The sequence below is a fragment of the Brugia malayi genome (assembly GCF_000002995.4).
Source record: "Brugia malayi strain FR3 genome assembly, contig: Bm_v4_Chr4_scaffold_001, whole genome shotgun sequence".
NCBI classification, from domain to species: Eukaryota; Metazoa; Nematoda; class Chromadorea; order Rhabditida; family Onchocercidae; genus Brugia; species Brugia malayi.
In genome coordinates, this window is record NW_025062478.1 from 12083636 (window position 1) to 12103164 (window position 19529).

Below are 19529 nucleotides of genomic sequence, written 5' to 3' on the forward strand. Positions count from 1 at the left end.
ATCTGTTCACGCTTGTTAGAAACGTGAAAAGGGCTAATACGAAAAAAGGCAAATTTGGTTGTACGAAACATACTTAACGTGATAATGACACGATGATAACGTGATAATGATGGAGTTAAGCCTTTCGCTTGTAAGCCTTTTGATATTAACGTGATAATGACACGATGATAACGTGATAATGATGGAGTGTAACCCTTTTGATATTAACGTGATAATGACACGATGAAGTGTAACCCTTTTGATATTAACGTGATAATGACACGATGAAGTGTAACCCTTTTGATATTAACGTGATAATGACACGATGAAGTGTAACCTTTCGATATTTACATAATAAGAAATTAAACCTTCTAATGAACTGCTGTTAAAATTCTTAGTACTTAAAATATTCAGTATTTGCTAGACTTTAACTGAGTTAGTGACATATCAAATAATAGAAGTAAAATTGAGGTATTGAAGGAGACAAGATAAAGTAAGCAGTTAAATGATACTTTAGCTAGATCAGATCAGATTGTTGAGGAGATTTGATACATTGTATACAGATGTCAACAGTGTCACTCATCAAATTTCTTTATGCTTCCTCTCTCTCTCTCTCTTTTATTTTTTTTTTTTTTTTTTTTTGAAATAGTATAACAGTTTTGGAAAATTTTTCTAATTTAAAATTATTAGAAAAAGAAAAGTGGAAAAGAAACGTAAGTCAAAATTTAGATCAGAAGCAAAAGTCATACATTAATACTTGTTTATGTTTTTTTTTGTTGTGTTAACTCAAAAATGATTACTGATATAGAGAAATACATATCTATTTCGAATGCTGCATTTTTATTTAAATTGTATTCATATTGGAATATATTGGAACATATTGGAATATATTTGTATTCATATTGGAATATAAAATAACCTTTAATCGGTAAAGCATAATAATATGTAATATATATATATAAGAATTATTCCATTTAATTTTTAACTTTTAGATAAATTGAAAAGGAGAAAAAAGTGATCGAAACGAATGTTTAGCATACTTTAGAGAATAGATAACAGTTATCAGTTATCAAAAATGCCTTTCAAGCGACCATTGGGAGAACGAATTGAAAATAAAACTTTGCCAAATTTCATACGTGTGAGTCTTTCTCTTCATTTTTGCTAAGTAAAAATTCCACTTTTGAAAAACACTAAAATGAAATAAGGTAAATAGTAAACAAAAATTCTAAAATGTAATTTTTGACACATATAACATTACATACTAATTAACTAATTGTAATTTTTGATTTTAACTAAAATTGAAGTTTTTAATGGAAATTATTTTGAAAAAAAAAAAGACAAAAAATAATCAGTCATTAGTTTCAAAATTGTCATAATTTAAATTTGGTTTGAAATTAAAATTTTAAAAATGCTACAAAATAAAAACCGAAAGTTTATATAAGATGATCATTTATGATAAAATTATTTTGCAGCCACTTCAAGATAAGCGTGTGGTAGTTGGCCAAAATGTTCTATTAGAATGTCAGGTAGCAGGTCAACCTGATCCGGTTGTAAAATGGCTTAAAGACGATCATGATGTTACACAATGTCCTGATTACGAGGTTAATTCCATATTGAAATTTTTTTTTTAATCACTTTTTGGCTTCTTATTTTCATTCCTTCCTCAATTTTCATCCATTCTTTCTATTCCGTTTTTCAATTCCTATAATTATTAATTATCGTAAGAGAATTTTTTAGCATATAAATTTGTAAAATTATTTGTTAAATTAGACATTCGTTATAGATCAATTAATAGATGAAAAAATTAATAAAACACTTTTTTCTTTCATTGTTCTATTATTCTTAACACAGCAATTAACAATTATATTTTTTTTTTTTGAATAAATTAAAGTTGTTGAAATTTAGAGAGGAATATTAAATATCTGATATAAATAATTGTCACTGATAACCAAAAAAAAAGAACTTTAATTTGTTTCTTTTTTGATTTTTTAATTTATAATATTGTTAATAAAGTGATAAAATTATTTTTCAACTTTTTGAATTAGAATAGATTGTTTTACAATTATTATTATTATAACCAAAAGAAAAAATAAGAGAAAGTAATATTACCAAAGGAAAAAAAAAAAACAAAAACAAACAAATTAAGATAAAATTAATGAAAAGTTTGCTAACAATTTTTTTTTCTCTATCGAACAGATACAAATTTCTCATTCATTCGTATTTATCTTTTGAGTTTGCATAATTACTTATTTCTATTTACTTTGTTTTTTTTTTTACTTATTTCTATTTACTTTGTTAATTGAACATTGTAATGTTGTAGAATTTTTTTTTTCAAATTACACATCAAATAATAATAAATTCTTTAAACAAATTAAAACTTAATTTAATTTAAATAGAAATTTAACACATTTCAAGGATAATTATTATAAAAGAAAACTTATCATAAATATTATAATATAAAGGAAAAAATTTAAAAAAAAAAACTGTTCTTTTTGTTATTATTATTGTTATTGCTGTTGCATGCATTACTTACTTAAATTAAATTTGAAAATCTCAGCAAAGCAATAAAAATAACAATCATAAAATCTCACAAGCAAATAAATATAAATTTCAGATATTTCAAAAAACTGAAAAATTAAAAAAAAAAAAAGAAAAGAAAAAAAGTTAAAAAAAAAAAAATAAATATTGCAGATTTCAAGTATTGGTGTTAAGCATCATTTAGCAATTAAAAATGTGCAAGCATCCGACAACGGTCGTTTTACGGTTCAAGCAATGAATGCAGCTGGTATTAAGCAGTCTACTTGTATGCTTATTGTTGCACCAGCGCCAACACCTATTCCAGGCGCAAAAAGTGTCGCGTTAGTACTCATTCTTTTTTTTTTTGTCTATTTAAATTTTTTAATTCAATTTTTTTTTAAATTAAATTTTGTTTTAATTTTCTTAGTTAAAAATTTTTACAATTTTTTTTTTTTTTCATTTTTAGTTTTATCTTTTTTTTTAATATACAATATATTTTTGTTATAGTTATTGTAGTAATACATTAATTTTGACCAAAAAAAAAAAAAAAAATTTAAATAGTAATAAAAAATTGTAGCTGTAGAATTATCAGAACTTATAAAAATTACCAAAGCTTTATAAATTATAATTTATTTTAGTGTAATATTTTTAGAAATATTACAGTTTATTTCATTTATGAATTTTGAGCTAAAGTTATAAGTAATTAAAGCATAATGAAATATCTTAATTAATTGAAATAAATGAATGATAATAAATAGACAGTATTAAAGTTTGAAAATTTTTGTACAAATTAAGAAAGAAATCGAAATAGACAGTGCATTGTTTGGTATTGTTTAATTAATTAATTAATTAATTAATTGGTATTATAAATTCTTCTCATATTAATATTTAATAACATAAAATGATGTCATCAACAAAAAATGTATTTGTATTGAATGATTAAATATTCCAAATTTTATTTCAGTATCATTTTTTCATTATTTTTATTATTCTATTATTTATTATCTAAGCAAGTAAAAAATGCTTTTATAATTTAATGTTTTATTGTAAAAAAAAATCATTTTTCATCCGAAATATTTTCATAACAAATAAAACAAAATTTACTAATTTAGTTTAAAATGATTGTATGAAGTGGAAAAACTTTTATTGAATATAATTGTTAATTAATTATTTGATAGTTATATACATGCTATTTGCATACAATAAAAAATAATTTATTTGATTTAATGAAGAAAAAATTTTTTTAACAAATTTGATATTTCATTTAATTTTTATTCCTTTTATAGAAATTCACCAGCACCACCACAAACGCCTATTGGTCCTTCAGCGCCAATTTTTCTCAAAGATTTAAAAAATTCACCGTTGAAACCAGGCTCACAGATTATATTAGAGGCACGTGTAGTTGGTCACCCAGAACCACACGTGGAATGGTTTAAAAATGGTTCATCAATTAATAATTATCGGTTTGTTTCGTTTTATTCAATCATTTAATATTTAAAATTTAATATTTCATTGAATTTAATTAACAACGATTACTTTTGATCAATCAATCAGATCGATTAAAAATTTTATGTTTATGAAGTATTAACAGTGACATTTAGATTTGATTGAAAATATAAATTATTAATTCACAAAGAGAAGAATAATGAATAAAAAAAATAAAATGTCATCTCATTAACTGATATAATTGCTCTCAAATCTAAGTTTAAGAATTAAGAATTCAATGTTTCTTCAAATTCTCTCTTATAAAATAAGAAAGAATTTTTTTGATATTTCACAGTTTACTTTTTTTTAAAATCTTTTATTAGATATTATTTGCTTAGTAGGTTTATGAACTAACAAAAAAGTATTAAACTAATTCCATTCCAATTTTTATTAGTTTTACGTCAATAACGTTACGTCAATACGCTTAACTGTAGATTAGTAAATTTTTCATCCAATTATCTATGATGAGATGAGTTTTGAAAAAGCAAAATAAAATTGATTATCAATTAGGAGACTGTTAGCTCAGAAATTCTTATCAGAAGGAAAATAAAAATTCAAGCAGCAGCTATTCAAATTATTTAAATCATTGCATTTAAAAGAAAATATCGTTTTACAAATTTTTAAAATTTTATTTATGTGTTTATTTATTTATTTGAACAATTTCTTTTATTTGCTGTAAAGATTTATTTCGTGTTAGTTTCGAATTAAAACTGATGGATTTTTCTTTTTTTAGGGTCACAAATTTTTTAATGCCAATATCAGGGACAATAAAAATTTTAATTATTTAATTCCATTAATGATTTTATTCAAATGATATATAATTTTACTATTTTCTACAAAAAATTTTTCCTTTTTCACAATTTTGCGGAAAGAATTATGATTATTAATAGATGAAATTGGTGATAAAATTAAAGAAATGAGTGAAATTAAATGAGAAGAATATTCTTTTGTCATTTTATTATTTAAATAAAGTTATAAATTCAATTACCTCAAATATAGTTGGCGACCTTGTCAATTATTTCATACGAATTCATAAAAAAGTTAATTTAAATATAAATTGAAAGAACAAAATAATTTTAAAAAGATTTCATCTTCTTAAAATTATTTTCGCCTCATAAAAAAAAAAAAGAAAAAAGATGAACTTGAACTAAAATTTCCCTAAATTTTGTGATTTTATTAAATTAAATACAATAATATATCAAAACAGAACAAAAAAAAAAAGGCGAAATTAATTAAAATTAATTAAAATGAAAGTTATGTTTAGTGTGAAAACAGAATATGACGCTCGAACAGGTATTTGTGCATTAATTATACCTCAAATGTTCGCTGATGATATTGGCGAATATACATGTCGGGCGAATAATACCCATGGAGTTGCCGAATCATCCGCAAAGGTATAGCAAAGTATTTTCTTTTTTTGATTTGTTGCAAATTTTTTTAATTATTAATTCATTTGCATATGATATTAAATAAAAGTATTAGAGAATAAATTTAAATTTTTATTTTCTCTCAGAATTTAGTATTTTCATAAAATTTTAGCAACGTTAAAAATGAACTGAAATGGAATGAATTACAATGAAATAATAGTTAGACTAAGAAATATTGTATGATTAGATAAGATCTGAATTGAATTAGATTTAGAAAAGTAATAACTTAATAAATTGCTATTATTGACTTTTTATCATCTCTCTCTCTCTCTCTTTTTTTTTTGAAATTTCATTGTATTTCAGTATTAAATTTTTTATTTATACAACATTTCTGGAAAGAATTTTATAACAAAATTTATAACATAAATATTGCCAAAGCATTTTTGTAATTTGATTTCAAAAAAAAAATTATATGAAATTTATTTGGTTTTATTTTAAAGTTAATGCCACGAGATGAATTCGAGAAATGGTTTTATGAGCAACAATCATTGATTACAACCGAACGAAAGCAAGCTATGCTTGCACAAACACAAAAGCAAAAGCTAGGTTAGGATTTGATAATAAGCATTTATTATCAGTGAAAATTATTATCTGATAAGGTTTAACATTTTTATCAAAGTAATAAATAATATATCAATCATAGAATATGGAATATGAAAAATGAGAAAGGAATAGAATTTAAATTTTTAAAATTAAATTCCGAAAATTAATTAATTAATTGTTTTTTTTTACAAATATTTTGTCAAGTAAATAAATTTTTTTTTTTTTTTTTTTTTAAAAAAAAAAGGATAAATAATTTACAGAAACAAATTTGCCAATTTCACGGCAAACATTCCAACAGCGACAAACTGTCATTCAGCAACGTCCAGCAACTATTGCACAACGTCAAACAAAATTTGTTCAAAATGGCACTTTTGATTGTGATAGTACTACTGAAATTGTAAGTTGATATTATCAGTTTCTTATCAAATAAAATAAATATAAAAGTATTTTAAGTATTTTTGTTTTGTTAATTGATTATGAAAATAATACGAAAAACTTTCACTTCTTTTAGCTTATCTGGGAGAAAGATAAATGATAAGAAATGATATATAGTTGCTCATTTATTTTATTACACTGCAATATTATGAGAAATCTTAAGCTTAAAGTCATATTTACTTTAAGAAATTTAATCAAAATTCAAATTATCATTTATTATTTATCATTTAACAATTATTATTACCATTGATTACAAACAGATTATCAAAGAATTTTCTGATCAATAATATTTACTATTAAAGTGAAACTATTAAACATAAGGTTTATGACATAATTATACATTTGTAGAAACTATTAAAGATTGAATTTAAATCAAACAATTGCGATATTTCTTTGATAATTATTTTTTGTAGTTCGGTTCCTTTCTTTCTTTTAGCCTTGGGGTCTTAGTGAAAGTGAGACAGAAGCAGAACTTGCGTCAATTGATTCACGTGGTTTTGGCGGACCGCCACGAATGCAAACACCGCTGAAAGGTTTACGATTAACAGAAGGCACCGATGCTTTATTACAATGCAATATTACGGGAAATCCTAAACCTAAGGTAGCATTTACTTTTAAATCAAATTCAGATTATTATTGTTATTACTAAGAAGTGAATTCTCGAATTCTGAAACATTTGATACTTTTTTTTTTTTTTTTTTTTTTTTTTTTTTGCAGAAAGGAAATAATAATAACTTTGATTACTTCAGTTATTAGGTAATTTAAGCGAATCTTTTATTAAGTTTTATAAGATAAAAATGTGAGTAATCAAATCTTTAATGATTGATTGATTAATTAATTAATTATTATGTTATGATTCATAGAAAAAAAATTGTAATTTCAGCAATATTAAATGATATTTGTTTACAGGTTACGTGGTTAAAGAATGGAAAAATTGTGGATTTGATTAATTCAAAAGGAATTATGGCCGTATTTAAGGGATCTCTGGCACTTCTGAAGATTTCATCGGTGGTACCTAAGGATAGTGGAGAATACACACTTGTTGCGGAAAATTATTACGGAAAGGTTAAATGTTTTCTTTTTTTAAAGTTAAAAATTTACATCTAATCATTAAACTGTTGAACTCTTCTAAGATGTTTGATTAAATGATAAAGAAGATAAAATTGCTGATATAATTTATAAATCACCTAATATTCAACCAAAAAAAAGTTTACTCTGACGAGAATTTACTTAATTTGCCACGAAAATTCATCTTAAATTCCTGCTCAAGTTAAATTGAATTTTTTTATCTACTCTATTGATTTTTGTAATTATTACCATTGCATAATGCTAATCACCATCAATTAAACCTTATCATACCTGATCTATTTAGAATATCAATATGAAGTACTCTCACTTAGCGATGTTGATCACCTATTTTGATATTTTGATTGGTGGGTTTGGTAATTGAATATTACCTGTAATACTTGGTGCCCCAGAAATAGTTTTCCTCGGGTTAATGCTTTATCTTTTTGGTTTACTTTTGTAGCTTTGTTGATGGTTTATCAGTTTTTTTTATTAGTGGTGGTCCAGGTAGTAGTTGAACTTTCTATCCTCCTTTAAGAGTTGAGGGTCAGCCAGAAGTTTCTCTAGATGTTATAATTTAATTAAGCCTTATCAATACACATGAGGCATTCGATGATGCTAATCATCGTTATCATCAACAATTAAGCCTTATCATACCTGACCTCATTTAATATATCAGTATAGATGATGTATTCTCAATCAGTGATAACTATCATCGTTATCATCACTAACTAAGTTTTATCATTTAATTGTTGTAATAGTGTTTGTTTAGGAGATATGAGCTATCTTTCTCCTTATATTTTGCAGCAATTGAATCATAATTCGTTTCTGCCTTGATGACTCATAAAAAAGAAAATGAACAAATTTCAGAGCTAAAAATCCAGATGGAATTTTAAATTGTTTAGTGTAAGATTGTCAGATTAGTTTTATCTACAAAAAAAAAAGAAAAAAATTTTTCTGAACTAATTTTGCAGAAAAATTCAAAGTTATCAATTGCAAAGTGCTATCAAAAATCTTTATGACTTCTATGATTTTAACTAATGAATTGATGAATATTTTAACTTTTGCTATTTATGAAAAATAGAAGTTTACTAATATACTTCAATATATTAACACTAAAATGTGAAACATAAAGTGCACACACAATTTTTTTAAATTTAAAATTTGAGTCAATTTGTAATTGATGCTAAAACATAAAAAAGAAAAACACCTCAAATCATATAAAGTTTCATTGAACAATAATGGATTTTACTAACAAAAATTATAGAATGAATCATCCCTCATTAATTACTAATTATAAAAAGTAGAACAAAAATACAAGCAAAAAGTAATGAGTCATTAATGAGTCAATTCCAAAAAAAAAGTTCAACTTTAGCTTTAGAATTTTATTTTTTTTAAAAAAAAAATTTGTTATTTTTATTCATCAATAAATCGAATATTATTGGAAAATTTAAGTTTATTTTTCCGCTTCAAATTATTTTATCGGTGTTCCTTTTATTCCCCACATATTAATTTGTTTCTATTTACTTTCGTCGTTAGCAACAGAGAAAAGAAGAGAGAGAGAGAGAGAGAGAGAGAAAAACATTTTTAAGAAAGTTTGTTTGGATATTGTTTAAACAATTTTTCCCGAAAAAAAAAAATTGGGAGAGCAAAAATAAAAAAAAAACGAATACGTTGCATAAATTGTATTTTATAAGCATTCTGCTTTGATGTTTTATGACTTTTAAATTTTTAACGAAGACAATTTTCATTTTTAAGTCCATAATTTTTTTTTTTTTAAAAAAAAAGAAAAAATTCAATCTTTTAAATTCAAGAAAAAAATTTTGTTTCTATTTTTTAAATTGATTGCAATCAACAACAGTTTTCAATATAAAATAACAGAAATTTTTTGATAATTAATCGCTATTAATTAAATTAACATTTAATGACTTTCATATCTAATAAGCCTATTTTAACATAATATATCATTTGGCTTTGGCTTATTATAAACTTTTCTACTAAAAATACTTTAAGCAAAAGGTGTGAAATTGTTATATTTTCAATTTAGTCTAGCAGAGATAATATGATTGATGATTTTACTGCTAAATACTTTTATATTTTTGTTATGCGTAAATAACACAGACAAAAAAAAAATTTTTGAAAAAAAAAAGAAAAAACGAACCTTATTGATTTCTTTTTAAGGGGTAATTCATTATCAGTGTTTATTTTGATCCTGTAGATCTCGAGAGGCGAGAATTGAAAAGTACTGATGGAATGATTTTTTTTTTTTTTTTTACTACTTAGCAAACCGATCGGATGATGTGGCAAAAATTTCAAATGCAAAGAAATGAACTAAAGCGCTAAAGATGGATGAGTAGGTGGATTTTACCGCCTCAAACTAACTACTTCTATCTCTGTCATTCTATTACTAAACATTTCTTTGAAATTTTTCTACCGATAATACTATTTGCTTCACTCATTCTCATCGCATTGCTTTTCTTTCGGATTAGTAAAGCAAAAAGAAAAGTAAAAAAAAAAAAAAAAGAAAGAAAGAAAAAGAGAAAAAGAGACAGAAAAAATGTGAAAGCAAAGTTTTCTCTCTCTCTCTCTTAAATTAATGAATATTTCGTACTAATAGTGATAAGTGATAGTGATAAGTGATAATGAGATGGAAATTTTGAGATGCGAAAAAAAAGTGAAAAGGAAAAAGCAGCAAGAGATGATGGCAGCAAGAGATGATGGAACGTTTGCACTCCCATAATGAAAATTGTTGAGCGCAAATAGAAATATGATCAAATGGATGAAAGATTAGTTAATGATAGAAAGAAAGAAAAACGAAAACTATCCTAGTAAATGAATGTATCTTTTGAAAATTTGAGAAACTAAAGAAATGATAGAGAGTAAAGAAAATTGAAAAGATTGAGGACGAAAAAAAGAAATAAAATTTTTTGAAAAATTTCTCACTTATTTCTACATATAAAAGTGCTGTGTTATTGTTTAAAATACTATAATATAATAACGCTATCGAAATACCAAGAAATCTCGGTCATTTGAGATGGAAAGGTGGATGAATTAATATACCTTTTCATATATTATTCATCTTCAATTATTTTTATAATTCAGTATTTCCCCGTCTGTTGACAGTTTTTTTTTTCATTTCTGACAGTTTACCTTTCAACTAATCTATGTGAAATTGATACCTTTTCTTTTTAATTTTAGTCTTATTAATTTCATTTTAGTATTCGAATTATTTTAATTATTTAATAAAATTTAATTTTTTTGTAATCGTCAGATATTCTTTTTTGAAAATTAACATTGAATTGTTAAATTCTTTTTGTATCAGAAAAGTATCATTCATTTTGTTTTGATGAAACTTTAATGCAAATAATTTCATTAGGTAATTTTTTTTTTTTTTTTTTTAGTGTGGTATTAAATATTTTTAGGTTATTTACTATCACTTATCACTTATCTGAAAAGGTCACTTGAATACATCTTCTTATTAACCTTTCATATGTGTTGGAAATATTTTTGAATACACATTGTCACTTTCAGCTTTTTATTATTACTTTTTTCTTTCAGAAATGCTTGACTAGCAATTCTGAACAATTCCTAAAGATTAATTATTTGTTGTACGAAAATTAAAAATTTCAAATATATATCACAAAATGTATATTTTAAATTATATTACCAAATTGAACTTTTTTTTGACCAAATATGTTTGTTTATTTGAAATGGCGCAAATGCTCAAAGTCCATTAGTCTATTTCGTTGTAAGAATAAATTGAAAAATATGCTAAATTGTTATATTTAAAATTGATTCATTGTTAGATTATTTAGCCATAAGGAATATACAATATTAAATTTAATGTAATGCATAATTGAATCTAATACAATTATCTCTTATTCTCTTTATCTTAACTTTAACTTTATACTTTTCACATAAAAATTATTATTATTCTATGATTTAAAAAAATAGAAGCAATGATCTGGTAGTATTATATTTGTGCATAATTCGGCACTAAACAAATCGAATGTTTAGTTTTGTTGATTCTAGAGAGCTTCATTGGTGACGATAATTAATTGAGTGTATAAACTGAACAGAGAGTTTTAGGTCCCTCCTATCTCTAAGATTAAATTTCTCTTCTCTCTAACTTTCTTCTCCTAATGTTTGATGATACTTTTCATTCTTATATTTCAGATGCTTAAAATTTAATGTTCTAATTTTTGTTTATATTTTCTTATCTTCCATTTATTAAGGAATTAATTATGCCAATTATTTATTTATTTTGAAAAATTATTATTTAAAATTTTTACAACAACAAATATTATTGAATTTTTTTGTTTGACTGAATTTTATTATGGTTGCTATAGAATTGTTTACAAAAATGTATTCATTGCTAGAAATACCTAAACAATTTGCTATTACCAATAAAGTTTAAGGTTGAGAGTAAAGCGCTTGTTGAAGTATATCCGTTGTATATACCGAATGAGCAGCGATCACCACCTGTTGAACAATTTCAACAATTTTACCCGGTAGAAAGTAATTACGAACAATCTCATCAATTAAAGCAGCACGTTAGATTTTTCAGTTTACTAAAACTTTTTTGTTAAAAAATCACAACTTAGTTCATTTTTTCAAAATTTAACTTATTGCTATTCAAAGTTTCATTTATTAAAATTTACCTCCATGTTTTATTAGGTAAGTTTAAATTAACATTGAAATGAGTGCAACTTTATATTTGATATTTTGGTAATTACTCATTTCAACAGCATTTAAAGGTTAATTAGCTAGCTTACTTATATCTTTTTTGCTACAAAGGGATTCATTAAATCTGAAGTAGTATTTGAAATAGAAACTAGATTAAATTTTGATACATCTGACTTGTGAAATTATATTTTATGCATAATACTTCTTCAATTATTAAAATATCATAGCATTCTGTCGAATGTTTTTGCTTTTTTTTTTTAACTAGAAAATTTTAAATTAATTAAAAAATTTAAGCAATTGACTGTAATATCTGATAAATTAGCAATAATTTATTCATTTGCCAGAAATTCAGTACATTTAATGATACTTAAAATGAAAGCATTAATTTTTGTTTACCATAAGAAATCTTAAGTGTTTCAAAATTTTATGATAATGAAAATAAATGAAACAGTAATTGGTGCTATCCTAAATAAGGAAGTTTCGCTTTTTTTTTTTCTTTAATTTTATCCAATTACGATGAAATAATTTAATTTTTTTAATTCAAATATGAAAATTTTCAATTCAAACACAGTACAGGTAATGGAATTTTTTGTGTTTGAATCTTTAAATAAATTTATTTCAAATTATGTTGTAAAATTTTAAAAATTACAAAGTATTAGTTAAATTGGTAGACAAAAAGAAAACTAGATATTATTTTATCATATATTAAAATCAAATTGCTTTATTATAATTCAAACAAATCAAATCATTAATGAAAATAATTAGCACAGAATGAAGTGGACATTGAAATTAACATTAATTATGTAAAAATTAAGTTTTTGCCATTAGTATCTAAACCAAAGTTTCTTTTTGAAGATTTCATTTAATTATCTGTCCATTCGAAAATTTTAGTTATAATTTTTGATACCGCTATTGATTGCATTAGATCGTGTTCTAAGGATTTCAAATTGATTAATAACTAAAGGTTAGAAGTCAACTGGAAGGTTGTAGGTAAAAGAAAAAATGCAGCTGAATTCTATTAAAATAAAAAAAAAAATTATTTACTTAAAAAATTTATTTGTTAAATGCTAAAAACGTATGCCACAAATTTGTGGTCTACGGAAGTTTTTTTTTTTTGTTTTGTTTTATTTAATTTTAAATTTGTTCACTGCTAAGCAGTATAGCAGTATACTTTAGAAAAACAAATATCATTTACTAAATAACTTACATTAGTCATTTCAATTTTCAGTATTTGAGGATGACTGATTTGTTTGAATTTCTTATTTAAAAAAAAAAAAATTGTTATAGATAGATGAATCGTTTTATTGTTAAATTGTTTTAAGTGTTCAATTTATTCATCTTTTATTAAACATAATCAAAGTTATGTCAAAAAGAAATTTACGAAAAACTTAGCGATAACAATCGAATCGAAATTCTTAAAATTTGTTACACTGAATTAAATAATACATTTTTTATTGCAACTCTTATTATATAATAATAAATTCGTTTATACAAGTAATGACAAGTGAATTTAACAAAAGCAATCAAAAATTTTTAAAAGTTTAAATTTTACGCAAAAATGGTTGATATCAGAATTGAATTGAGTTTTTTAAGTTTGAAATTTACATATTGTATTTAATAAAATTAACCATAATTAGTTAATTAAAATGAAAAGCTAAAGGCATGCAACAAATTATAATGCGCTTTTATCGAAAAAAAAACTTTGGCGCTATTGACAAACAGTATGTGTAATTTGAAAAATGAGAAAATAAAAGTGAAAAGGTTAAAAAAAATAAAGCAAATGCAAAAGCAAAAAAAAAAAAAAAGACTTATTTTATAAATTGTCCTACAAAAATTTCGTTTATTTTTATTTTTCTCAAATACATCCATTAAATTTTCCCAGTGGCAAGAGAGCAATCAAACGAAACAGCAACAACAGCGCCAACCAATCAGACATTTACCGCAGCAAACACATTACGCTCAAACGGCAATTTCTCATCCACAGGTAAATTCGAACTATCATTTTTGAATTTCTTTAAGGAAGAGAAAAAGTATGCTAAAGAAAGAAGTTAAAAGGAATATTAAAGTTTGTTGAAAGTTAAACTTTTAAAATTTGCTGATATCGAATTTATGTATTAATGGATTATCACATTGAGTTATTACTTGAATTCATTGTCACCAATGGCATTTCTCATAAATTTTGACTGATAAATTATTTGATCTAATTGAAGCAATGACAAATTTGATTTAGACAAATGTATGGAAATTATTTGATGCTTCAAATGTACAAAATTTTCATTCTTATTATTTGAAATCTTCAATCAATTTTAATTTGATAAAAATATGATGTTTTGGTTGTCTGATAATACAAATTAGAAAGTCAAACAATTTAAAAACTTTTTTGATATCATTAAATACCAATCAATTTTATCGTTATATTATTATTTTTACTATCATTTTGCTTGCCCTTGGTTTTTTTTTTCTTTTTTATAATTCAAATATAAAAATTTTATTGTAGTGATATATGACTTTAAAATTGAAATGATTGTTTTTTTTTTTTTTTTTTTTAGGTTTATAATCAACCAAAAGTATACCACGCTCAGTACACGCAGGTATATTTCATTTTTAAATTTTTAATAATTTTTGAAATTAAATTATTGGTGAAAAAACATTTTGCAGTTATCGTTCATTAAAAAATGCAATTTTTTTAAAAACTTATTTTTTGTCAAATTTAGTATAAGTCAGTTTACCTTATCTGGTAAAATCATTGTTTTTTAAGCCTGAATACGAACGGCGATATCTACAATCTGCTTATCACCCTTATCAGACTTATCAAGTAATTCCTTATATTTCATACTTTATGTCTATTCAGGCCATTTACTTCTTATCAGAAATATCATAAAAGTTTTTTTGTTTCACTTGAATTTTAGATTATTCATCTATTTTTTTCAAGTTTATTAATAAGAAATTCTTATTTTCAACTACTTTTTGGGCACTTTTTTTAGCAGCAATTTTACGAGCAACCATATCAAATATCAGAACTACCACAATCAGAAGAACAGTATCACGATAAAGTAAGTTTACTTATAAGTAATATCAAAATAAGCTTAAGTGTCAAAGGTTAACCTATCCTGTCAAGTAATCCGAAGTGAAAACAAAAGCTTTTGAGCTTTAATAATATCATTTTCAGTTTATTTTAAACTAACACAATTCTAATTAATCAAAGAATTGAATAAACTGATGTAATATCAAAAAAAAAATAAATTATTTTAAAGTTTTCTTCCTTTTTTTCTTTTAATTATAGCTAAAGCAAAAAAATTATTTCAATTAATTTAAATAATAGACGAATGAAAATTTTAGCTAAAAAGCATTCATATTTTTTTAGAGTGTTAATTTTAATCAAAAAAATTAAAGATGAATAAAGAAAAAAAAAAAGTTAGAAAATCTTTTTCAATGTTTATTTATTATTTCATAATGAAAATATTTGAAATGTTTATAAATTGATTAATAATTATTTTCTAAATGATTTTGATTACAATGAATCGTTGAGAATTTCATTATGATCGCTCGGATATCTAAGACCGGCCACAAATAGGCTTAATCTAAGAATTATGAATTGACAATGTTACTGTATGTGTTATCAGTGTGATAATACCTAATTTGATAATTAGGAGAGCAAAAGATGAAGTAAATATGAAATTCAAGTTATAATAGTAATAAATAATATTTAATTTTAATACAATAAGCCAATAATTATATTAAATTGATGCATTCTTTTTCTATAATGTATAATTGTATGCATATAGCTTTTAAATATTTACTTTTCTTTTCTTGTTTCATTCACTTTCTAATTTTTAATATTCATTTGTATAGAATTTGCACTAAAAATGAATGGTAAATTAGGCGTGTCAATTACAGTTTGAAGAGCATCGACCTTTCTTACCACGTCCTACTTATCAGCAGCAGCGGCATCAGCAGCGGCAGCAACAGCAGCGGCAGCGGCAGCAGCTTCCTTCACCAGCGCAATTGAATTCGCAGTTGCAGTACCAGCAGCAGTACGAACAGCATCACCCGTATCATACATATTTTGATAATATCGAACAGAGCCGATACTATCAGAATATGCCTCTTGTTGAGCGGATTGCACCTCAGGTAGGCATTTTTCATTTTGTTAATTGATTGGTACAAAATGGTATCGGTTAGAATCATGTATTGGAATGAAATGAAGTGAAGTAATCGTTATGTTACTGATAATCTATATATATATGTTTTAGATATTACATTTTTAGATATTTCTATTTCTTTTACGTTTTTTTAGATATCTGTATTATCTGTCATATTTCTTTTATATTTAGATATATATATTATTGCATTACATTCGAAATATCATAGAGATATTATATTTTTGTTAGCATTTTAAGTTTACACTTGTAATTTTAAATACTTGATTAGGAATTGAATTGGAAAAGAAATAAGTGTGGGAGGAGTATACTTATCTTTTTTCTTTTTTATTTGATTTAAAAGGATATGTGGTGAAATTTGAAAATTCAAATTTTTGAATAATTTCTGAGCTTCATTGATGTTACATTTTTCGTCTGCTCTATCTAACTTAAAATTTGACTTTATTGTTTACAGCTGTTAATTGTGAATGATTTCTGATCACTTTATTCTACAAGAAATTTTTATTCCACCTATATATTTAAAATAAATAAAGTATTATAGCGAAGGTTTACGGCTGGTCAAGATTATGCTGTTCAAAATGGACAAGCAAAGCATATTGGTCAGAGTGAAAAACCACCACAATTTAGTACCATTCCATCTTCAACAACAGTGAATGCTGGTGAATCAGTCACATTTGCAGCCAAAGTAAGTTCTATAGATAAAGAAACTGGAAAGAATGAATTATAGAAAAACACACTTACAAATTTTTGAAATGATCCTAAATTTGTCAGTGTTTGAAAAATTTCTCTCAAGCAGTTCTTTGCATCAAATTTTCAAGTATATCAGATTTGCCACTTAAATTCATCGATAACTTATAAGTATTACTTTTTTTTCGAGGTTTCCAAAGACTTTTTTTGCATGTTTTATTTGATTTTCATTTGTTCATATTTTTAGACAGCAGGTCAGCAAGTACCAAGTCTTAATTGGTATCGCTCTGATGGCAGTCATATTACAACTGGTGGGCGCTATGTGGTTGACATTTTAAACGATGGTTCCACAAAGTTGACCATCAACAAATGCACAATTGAGGATAGTGATACTTATTTGTGCGTTGCAGAAAATGAAGGTGGTGCTGTACAGCTACGTTGTTCACTTAATGTTCTTGGTATGTTAAAATAATGTTAGATATTGCATTTCTTTAAATACTGCTTGCATGTAAGACTTTTGGTGCTTGGTCTTGTTATTTGCCATATTATTTTATGATTATTGTTTAATAGATTATTTTTATGATTTTATAGTTTTCAATAAACTTTTTGTATTTCAGAACAGAAATCGAGTGGTGCTCCACAGTTTGTTGGTAAATTTCAGTCTGTAACAATTTACGAAGGAGATTCGTTGACACTTTATTGCAAAGCAATTGGTGCGAAACTTCGAATGAGTTGGTCCAAAGATGGTATACCACTGAAAAATGGTGGCTCATTTAAGTAAGCATTTGTATAACTTTGAGATCAACTGGATATATTGTTGTTTTATATTTGTCATTTCCAAATATATTATTTTATATCTTCGTTGTTTTATATTTGCCATTTTCAGTCAGAACTGAAATAAATGCAGTTTACCAATTAATGATATATAATGGCGACATTTTGGCTCGTCTTTTTACACTATATGATTAGTGGCTCATTTTAATCTTTTTCAATCACTTTTGTCCTAAAACTTTTAATTCTTCTAAAAGTATTCGGCAAGTTTTTTTTGAATATCACTATTATTTGTATTCGCATTATTCCACAATTTTAGAATCGATGATAAGGGAAACGGTGAGACAACTTTACAAATTCTTAACGCTAAAATGGCTGATGGTGGTTGGTACCAATGTGATGCTACAAATGAATGTGGAACATCTTCATTGAAAGTGATTTTTTATGTTCTATGATCCTAAGCAGATTTTTTTTCTGATTTTTTTAAAGTTTCATGCCCGCTATAACTTCGTTCTAAAGTTTTTAAATAATGTTTTCCATATTGCTTAAATTTGAATGAAATTTGGATTTCTTTCAGGGACGCATAGTTGTTCAGACTCGTCAAAAATTGGATTTAGTAAATCAGGACCAAATTACACTGAGAAAAGTTGATCGTCGTATGGCTAGGTATATCTAAAACTAGCTAAATTAGTGGTCTAGAAACTGTAATAGTTTATGTTATGCTTATCAGTTAGTAGAAGTTTACAATTAAAAGTGTTTGCTTTAAGTTTAAAATTCATTTCTCAGGAGATTTCAGGCATGGTAGTAAAATGGAAATAGATAATAATGAATTACGAGAAGCTTCCAAACAACCGCCAAAATTTTTGGATACAATTAAAAATTTAAGTTTGATTGAAGGTCAAACTGCTTTGCTTAGCTGTAAGTATTCACCACCAGATGATCCGAATTTAAAAATAGCTTGGCTAATAAATGGAAAGGTATCTTTCTTATTTTTTATTATTTTTTACTCTAATTTAATTTTTGATTTGTAGCGAAAACTTTGCATATAACTCATCAGTAGTTTGTTTTCAATCCAGTTCCTTTCTGCGGTTAGACATTTAAATTAATTTTAAAAAAATTTTATAAAATTTGAGGCAGTGATGACTAGTTCACGTCTGTCAACAGTGGCTGAAAATGGTTATGCTGCTTTGGAAATTAATCCAGTTAAAATGTTTGATCAAGGTGAATATACCATCGTGGCTGTGAATACACTCGGTGAAGCGCGACAGTCTGCAGTTGTTAATATTATAGGTTAATTGATTTGCATCTCTTCTTATAAATTTGCTTTACTTCATTTTTAATTTGATTCCTTAATCAAACAGCTTCCAAATCAGCAAAAAAGATTTGTTTATTGATAGATGTTCAACTAATATAAAAAAAAAATCTTTCAAATTTTGCATTTCCCGCGAGTTTTTTAGGGCATCGTAGTGCTTTAGCAGATGCCTCCAATGTTACGCTTTATGATCGGTCTCAAGCTAGCAAAGTAGCTACAAGAATTGCCGAAATGCCTAATTTCCATGCAGAGCTGCGATCAATGGAAGTTTTTGATGGCCAGCATGTCCATTTGGAAGCGAAATTTTCACCAGCTGATGATGCAAATGTAAAAATTGTGTGGTTTTTCAATGGGAAACCATTGAAACAAAGTAAGTTACAGTAAGGTATAATATCTCACTAAATATTTACAATATTAAATTGTGAGTGAAAAATCTTATGTAAGTACATATTTCAGCTTTTT

The 19529-nt window shown here is 25.0% G+C and overlaps 1 protein-coding gene across 1 annotated transcript in view; it reads left to right on the forward strand.

Annotated features, from left to right (window-relative positions):
• Positions 1-1054: 1054 nt before the first annotated feature.
• Positions 1055-19529, forward strand: part of Bma-ketn-1 (Prion-like-, putative) — a gene marked incomplete at both ends in the record, with an annotated part of 44707 nt that continues 26232 nt past the window's right edge. Inside the window, 23 exons of the mRNA XM_043082513.1 lie at positions 1055-1117; positions 1452-1580; positions 2671-2837; positions 3783-3959; positions 5246-5375; positions 5849-5954; positions 6212-6348; positions 6823-6987; positions 7296-7451; positions 11870-12004; positions 14020-14121; positions 14687-14728; positions 14896-14952; positions 15122-15190; positions 16035-16268; positions 16839-16982; positions 17232-17442; positions 17602-17761; positions 18075-18189; positions 18333-18421; positions 18552-18732; positions 18889-19045; positions 19213-19437. Of these exons, the coding sequence (XP_042938447.1) occupies positions 1055-1117; positions 1452-1580; positions 2671-2837; positions 3783-3959; positions 5246-5375; positions 5849-5954; positions 6212-6348; positions 6823-6987; positions 7296-7451; positions 11870-12004; positions 14020-14121; positions 14687-14728; positions 14896-14952; positions 15122-15190; positions 16035-16268; positions 16839-16982; positions 17232-17442; positions 17602-17761; positions 18075-18189; positions 18333-18421; positions 18552-18732; positions 18889-19045; positions 19213-19437 (3151 nt within the window). The remainder of the gene's footprint in view (positions 1118-1451; positions 1581-2670; positions 2838-3782; positions 3960-5245; positions 5376-5848; positions 5955-6211; positions 6349-6822; positions 6988-7295; positions 7452-11869; positions 12005-14019; positions 14122-14686; positions 14729-14895; positions 14953-15121; positions 15191-16034; positions 16269-16838; positions 16983-17231; positions 17443-17601; positions 17762-18074; positions 18190-18332; positions 18422-18551; positions 18733-18888; positions 19046-19212; positions 19438-19529) is intronic.